The 8,217-nt window shown below is 33.9% G+C and overlaps 1 protein-coding gene across 1 annotated transcript; it reads left to right on the top strand.

The window, feature by feature from the left end:
• Positions 1-6,844: 6,844 nt before the first annotated feature.
• On the top strand, positions 6,845-7,720 carry LOC149250288 (aspartic proteinase NANA, chloroplast-like). The gene has a single exon (XM_089453611.1). It carries the CDS (start codon positions 6,845-6,847, stop codon positions 7,718-7,720), a length of 876 nt encoding a protein of 291 aa, XP_089309737.1.
• Positions 7,721-8,217: the final 497 nt, after the last annotated feature.

Below are 8,217 nucleotides of genomic sequence, written 5' to 3'. Positions count from 1 at the left end.
ATGACATGGATGGTGATCCAAGATTGAGACACATATACCCATGGATTCTCATGGTTATGTGGAATAGATGGTTAATTATGATTGATGGATGATACATGATTTGTGTGATTATATATGTCTAATATTGTACTAAGCAAGATGTGGTAGACTACTTGGTCATTTTCCAACAAGGATGTTCAATTATGAATGACTGTGGAAGTCATTTCTTCAAATGAATGTGGAAGTCATGCATCATTGTCAGTAAAATGTGATTAACTTAATTTCATTATGAAATTCATTTGATTCCTTTGAGTTATGAGATTGTAATGTGTGCAGGTCTTTGAACAAGGCCTTACTAGGGAACCATCAGATGGGTAAAAGCTCATAATCAGTACCATAAGGAGAAACGCAAAGTTTCAAAGCACAGTAGATAAGAGGGCATGGAAATTAAGGCATGGAGTCCTAAATCCAAGAAAGATAAAGACGTGGAGTCTTGTATATTTACGGCGCGAAGTCTTGAATATTTAAAAAGATTAAGTTGTGGAATCTTAGATCTTTGGAGTAGATCAGAGCACAGAGTCCTCAATCTACTAAGGCAAGGAGAAGCATGAAATAGGGGTGCGGAACCCCTATTCTCCAGAATGAAAATAGCACTCATATATGAATTTCCTTAAATAAAATTTCATTTTCACAATTCTGGAATGACTTTCTAAAAATAGAAAGTCATGTCCAACATCTCAAGCAAGACTTTCCAAAAATAGTAAATCACTTTACATAAATTGGTAATCAAGTGGAGTTGAAGAAAAACAAAGTAACTTATCATTAATCAATCCTAATAGTTCAATCTTGATTGAATCCTTAATATTATTAATATTATTATTATTTTATTATTAAAAAGGAATTACAATTCAATTTTATCTCCTCAATTAATTCACACATCTCCTTCATGACTCTCATGGCTCTCTCTCTCTCTCTCTCTCTCTCTCTCTCTCTCTCTCTCTCTCTCTTTTAAATAATTCATTATACTCTATTTTATGCACTCATCGAAGAATGGCATATTCCTTTTCACTCATTAAAAATATGTCATAAAATATTCCTCTTATGCTCTCTTTAATGCATATCTCTCCTTAATGGCATAAGTTACACTCCTCTAAATGGAATCCAATGCATTCAAATTACTCCTCCTTTATGAAAAGAATTGGTTGCTCCTCCCATATATGAGTCTCATGTATTCTCACTTGGGGAGGAGGAGGCCAAGAGTCGAAGAGACTTGAGGAAAATAGTGAGAGGGAGATATATGGAGAGTAGCCATTTGCTTCCATAATAAATATGAAATTATTGTTAAAATCCTAATATCTCTAGCTATTGAGGTTGGCTATGAGTGGTATTGAGAGGAAGTGAAAATTTGCTTCCTTAGTTTGCCTTGCAAATCTCCCTACTGTTGTCTTTTGGTACTATTTGTGAGCTTTTGCAGCTTGGGGGTTCTAGGGGGAGAAGTTCTTCCTGGATATGGTAGGGAGGAAAACTGAGTGGTTCACAATGATTTGACAAGGATATTGGAGCTGGAGCATACTCTCATTGGACCTAGAGCATACTCCCATTTTTTTGAGTTGTATAAATTCACTGTGAGGTATGTTGACAACATTATATTGTGTTTCATTTTGTAGTTCATTACATGGTTTTGCTTATTTGATTGTTGGCTGAAACTTAGATGTATATCAAATGCTGCACACAAAATGTTAAAGGAATTTTGCAATAATTGTAGTTTATTTTATGTAAGCTTTTTTTTGTGCAGTTTCATTGCAAGTTGATTTAGATCATGTCTTAATGGCTGAAGCATTCAGGCTGCCATGATTTTTATGAAAACATGTTAATATCATAAATTTGGTCTTTTCTTCTCTTTTTATAACTATAGATAAGTTTGCATAGTATATGTTTGACAGAAGGGATAAATGGAATTAAGGTGAATCTGTTTTGGGTTGTGGTTTGAAATAATCACATTTCTCGGCATTTCTATTTCGATTTATTTCAACTTCAGGGGATATATGTACCATATAGCCATGTCACCCCAACTTTGATTTCAAAAAATAGAGTTTCAGAATTCGGTTCTATAATCTTCTATATTTTACAGATTTATTGTTGCTGCCTTGCGGTTTGTCTTGCTGTTTTTTTTTGTAGCTGTGATTTACGTGGTAATCTCTTTTTATGAAACTAGTATGTTATATAATCTTGGAATTATTATTTTAAAGTATCAATGGTTAATACATTGATAGTTTAATAAACTTGTGACTCCTTGTTTGATAGTTTAACAACTAGCAGCTTGTTTTGTGACTGCTAACCGTTGTTCAAATTTCCCAATGGCTGTAGCTACATCACTGTGAGATATTTGTAAAAATTATTAAATATTTATAGTCATTATGTGCCTAATTTTTGTATATGCAGCAATCTAGATGGATGACGGTTCTACTTATGTATTAGGTTCACTTCTTGGCATTAATGACACAGAAAAAGAAATTATGTAATCTTAGATTCATGTTAGTTAATTTTGGTGAAATCGCCTGAAGGGTTATGGTTGTAAGTGTTTGAAAAAATGCCTCAATGGTTGTACACTTCATGCTTGCAAACTATTTGACATAATGCTTCAACGGTTGTAGCTAATTACATCTATGAATTGTCTATAAAAATGACTAAGTAAATTTAGGATTTGCAACCATGGTATTTTTGGAGATATCTCAAAGAATAAGCATGATGGTTCCATTGAAGTAAAAATCCATGGAAGACAAATTGGTTAGGTGAAATCTTGTAATTGTTAGCTCACATATGAATTCATAATAATTGGAAACCACTCCGTTAGAAGTTGAATTATATTGTTTTTATTCCCTTTGTTTTACCAAAGAATTAATAGGCATACTATCTAGAACAAAATCAAATTAGTCACTTTTAAACACAATTAATTGCAATAGAATGAACAATTAGCTTATTGGAAATTGTGGTTTGTAAATATTTATATTGTTTATCCGACTAAAGACTATGATTTAAATGTGATTTTAAGACTTATGGTTGTAAGTTTTGGATCTTGAGGAACCATGACCCTATAGCCTTAATGAGAAGTTTAATATTACCATGGCTTAGTTATCTAGTAGAAATTAGTATGTAGTGTAAAGAACACCAATAAAAATAAAAATATAGATATATAAACTTGCATTAACTTTTACATCTTAAAAACTTAAACTTAAATAGCATTCTGAGTCAGCCGTAGTATAATATTGATGGTTGGTAAGGTGGGGCCTTACCAATACTTGCTACTCATTGGTTCGTATCCTTGCATTTCATCTATCATAAGAAGAATTTCATCCTTTGCATCATTTCCCTCAAGGAGAACTTTTTCCAATAGAGACTTCATCTTCCATTATGAATCAATAATGCAAATATATTAGTTCACTCACCCAAGAGCATGGCTAGTAATAAGGACCTAAGCTACAATATTTGTAAGAATTTCATATTCTAGATGATAGTCATTTTCCTGAAGAGTGTCCTCCTCAACCTCCCTAAGATCATGCTAAATTTATGGAGAAGTATCCGCATGAAACTTTTGTGCCGAGGATTTAACTTTGAACTTGGTGCATCAACCAATTTGTGAGTTGTGAGTATCATCTCCCCTATGGCATTGAACCTAATGCTTTGTCATGTCGGGGACTGAAACATGAATAATGATTAAGAATGAAAATATGGGGGGCAAGAACTATGAAGAGTGAGCACTAAAGTGAATAGAGAATCATGAGAAGACTTATTCTTGTTCCCTATCCCTTTTGAAAGCCATGAATGAAGCAAGGAACTGAAGGAAACACTCATTTTCCATTGTTGAGAAATGGGCGAAGGAGTGCAAATTGAAGTGACTAAGTTGTTGAGGAGTATAACTTGAAACATCCGAGAAGAAGTGAACATATGGTTGCAACAACTAGGTGACATAAATGGAGTTCCCTAGATCTTGGATGATTTCATAACTACCATGAAATATGGATGGGAGATAGTGTACCAAGTCTCCTCCATTCATTGCAAGGTGCAATGTAGACCCCACCACCCCCTATGATACATCATCCTTTCTCATGCCATACTCTTGTTAATTTAAAATGGTGGAGAGTTATTTTTAAGAAAATATGTATGAGTCAATATAGTTAAATTCTATACAACTAATAAAACTCAAAATTCATGTCTTTGAGTATGTTTGTGTAGTTAGCCAATTGTATTATGGAGAGCTTAATGATAAGTTATGTTGTTCTTAGCCCAGATAATAATGCCAAATTAGGTAACAAAAGTTGACTTTAATGTTAAATAAAAATGTTAGATGAATATAAGAAATGGTAAAAATAATATTGTTGAAAACCAAGGAAAATTATTAATAAAAATAATTTATTCTTATAATGTAGTTAGATGTTAAAATGATGCACTGAGGCCTCATTTTTGTGAGATGTGGGATATAATCAACCCATTTCTTTGTTTATGGAGGTGTAAGGAATAATAGTATTTAGTTTACGGATGTGTATGGACTAAAACTTAATGAGTGGACAAATCAATCATTTTTTCAATAAAACTTGCTTTAATTAACTAAATAAATAATTGAATTTCTCATGAATCATTAAAACACTTTAAATGGTTGTGGTTAGGAAAAAGAGAAAATAACTATAATAATAAGAAAATATGAATATTAGAATGGACAAGTCTACCGACGCGAGTACCGAGGCGTCAAAAGTGGACAAAGTCTCGCGGTAGTAGTGTTTGAATCGTGTTTTTGACGGTGAAAATAGATTTGGTACCATCAAAAACGTGTCGAGCATCCAAAATCTTGAAGTTTTACCGCTATAAGCTGGATTTAAAAAAATGCGCCCATGATTTTATCAAAATATTGCTAGAATGCATTTAGAATAGGACTTTTAGAATTTTAATTTAATTATCAATAATTATTAGGTGGATGGTAGAGATTTAATCGCCTAATAATATTCTAGCATATTTTTAGTAGTCTACACAAAGATTTATATCCAAAGTAGTTATGCTCTTTCTCTTTTTTAATTAAATTGATTAATATGATGTGAAGATGTGTCATATGAATATGAATATGAATGATATTTTTTGAGCATGAGATATTAGTAATACATGATATTGGCCCATGATATTGTAACAAATCCTATTTATATATTAAATTTTTTTATGATCCCTTCATAATGAAAAATCTTATTATATTTATGATTAATTAATATATTAATTTCTTTTCATAATTAATAAAATAATTTAAAATAAATTTATGATTCAGTTTTTTTTAAAGTTTTTTTTTTCCAATTTTTTTACAATGTGAGATGTATTTTATAAGTATTTAATTTATTGATATATAGAAAGTAAATAAATTAATCATTTTATAAAAAGTATGATAAATGAACAAATTAATTAATCATTTTTCAATAAAAAGTTGAGTAAGTAACTAACTAACTAAATTACATATCTTAAATTTATTGATATATATGGAAAATAAATATATTAATCATTTTTATAAAATTTACTATAAATGAACAAAACGATTAATCATTTTTTAATAAAAAGTTGAGTAACTAACTAACTAACTAATTAAATATCTTAATAGCCATTATAACATAGAAAAGTAAAATAACCAATAAAGTGTCCACTTATAGCCAAGAAAATCTGTTTGAGTTATAATGAAGCTTGATGTCGAAGTGTCCACTTATTGCCGAGAAAAATTGCTCTAAGGTTATAATGAAGCTGGATGTCGAATTGATGCACTAGGCCCCATTTTTGTGAAACAAGGGATATGGTCAACCCGTTGCTTAGCTTATGGAAGTACAAGAAATAATAAACTAATGCCCTAACCCCCATTTTTGTGAAACAATGGATATAAGGTTATGGAAGTATAAGAAATAATAATATTTGTGAAACAATGGGTATAAGGTTATGGAAGTATAAGAAATAATAATACTTAGTGTACGGAATAACGTAATTAATACGGAACAAATCAGCGGTGCGGGAGTTGTTGACACCAGGCTCACAGTTTTGGTTTTATTTTCACACCAGGCCGACCGTTTTCACTTTGTTTCCGGACCCACGAACTGTTTTGATTTATTGAGCGTTGAGGGAGTTGTTGACACCAGGCTCACAGTTTTGGTTTTATTTTCACACCCTTTTCAGTTTGTTTTGGGACCCGCTAGCTGTTTTGATTTATTGAAAGTAGTTGTAATTTATTATTTTAATGTGAAGGTAAATTAGTATAAATTTCAAAGCATGGCCTCCATTTTCGCATGGAGTGATTTGGTGATACTGGGGTGACACTGATTCTGCATATCAGAAATATGGCGAAACACGGCGTGCTTCTCTGGCTATACATCCTGCACTGTCTCTTCTTGCTGCAACATGCAAATGGAGGTGGAGGTGAAGATATAAGTGTGAAGATGGAGATGAAAATGATCCCCAAGAAGCATTTGAGAAGCACACATGACCTGATACAACAACTTTTACTTGTGGACTCCATGCGAATTACAAGGTCTTGCCAATCCATGGATAATAATACTTCGACTTATCATCACAGGAGGCTAGGAACTTCAGGCTTTGAAACGCCTATAGGCTCTGGTGCACTAGACATGGGATTGGCTCTTTATTTCGTGGACCTCAGCGTGGGAACCCCTCCTCAGAAGGTTCTCATGGTTCCAGACACAGGCAGCGATCTTGTGTGGGTGAATTGCAATCCCAATATCCGATCCGCGACCGCAAAGCCGCTTCCCACGTTCCAACCCACGTGCAGTGTAATTCCAAAGATTGCACTGCAGTTTCTGTACTAGCCCCCAAGACAGCATGTTATGATTCCATGAAGGCGTGCAGGTACAGCCAGGGTTACATGGATGGCACCACCACCAGCGGCCCTTATATCCGGGAAAACATAACCTTGAAGATCACGGATGACAAAACTAAGTTGCCGGGGGCAACAAGGGTATTGATGGGATGCGGAATGGAGAACCAGCCTGCGAGTTCACCTGTGAGCTCCGGAGGCGTGCTGGGATTAGGTCAAGCTTTCACTTCATTTGCTCAACAAACTCTGCCTTTATATGGAGGCAAGTTTTCTTTCTGCTTAAGAGACTATCTGAATCCGCTCACAGAGAAAAACTCGCTGGTCTTCGGAGATATTCTCCAACAGTCGTCCAAGTTTTTAAAGAAGCCCGTTCAGTATATCCCTATTCTGAGAGGAGGCACACCCAGTTATTATGTTGGAGTTCAAGGAATGGTGATTGATGGAAAGAGTCTTCCCATATCCAGCAATGCTTGGAAGATGGATAATAATTCTGGTAATGGAGGGACCATTGTAGACTCTGGGACTTCTCTGACATATTTCAGAAAAGAGGCGTATGACGTAATAATGAAGGCCCTCGGCGCGGCCATTGCATATCCGAGGGCTACAACAGAAGATCCTGCGCAGTTTGACCTGTGCTTTAATACATCTGGAGTGAAGAATCTGAAATTGCCCACTTTTTCAATTGATTTTGGCGGCGGGAAAATGTTTAGTCCGCCTTCTGGCAACTACGTATTGGAAGTGGAGGAAGGAGTGGGATGCGTAGGGTTCAAACCCATTAAGGATGGGTCGCCAAATATAATTGGGAATCTTTTGCAGCAAAATTTTTTGTTTCAGTATGATGTGCAGAAATATGTTCTTGGTTTTGCTGCAGCTGACTGTTCAGCTCATAACTGATGGATTATTGTCGTGATCCATTTGCTCTATTTCACTGTTCATTTCATAACTGATGGATAGACTATCTACTAATCCATTTTGTCTGGTCACTGTGAGTGCAAGTTCCGTTCCTGATCCATTTTGATCTAGAGCTATTTATCCATTTTGATCTAGAGCTATTTATCCATTTTGTAGCTGTTCATCCGAATGAATAAATGATCTATCAATTTTGTAGCGGTTTAACGCAATAAATAAATAAATGATCTATCAATTTTGTAACTGAGTCATTTATCATTCTAGTTGCAATAATTAAATGATCTATCAATTTTGTAAGTGAGTCATTTATCAGTTTTGTTACTCATCCCTTAAATAGATAGATGACATATCAATTTTGTAGATGTTTATAGGAATAAATAAATGATTGAATCATTTGTCATGTTTTTTATAGACTTTGTTTTTATAAAATGACATATTAGTCTTATTCTTTGTGGGAAACCCTGGTCTTATTATATATTTTG

This window comes from Pinus tabuliformis, chromosome 7 (genome assembly GCF_031772625.1).
Source record: "Pinus tabuliformis cultivar Carrire ecotype Pingquan chromosome 7, CPIR1, whole genome shotgun sequence".
NCBI classification, from domain to species: domain Eukaryota; kingdom Viridiplantae; phylum Streptophyta; class Pinopsida; order Pinales; family Pinaceae; genus Pinus; species Pinus tabuliformis.
This window is presented reverse-complemented; position numbering and strand designations above follow the sequence as displayed.

Excerpts from the sequence above, each read along its gene's own strand:
- LOC149250288 (XM_089453611.1), top strand. The coding sequence starts at position 6,845 with ATGAAGGCGTGCAGGTACAGCCAGGGTTACATGGATGGCACCACCACC.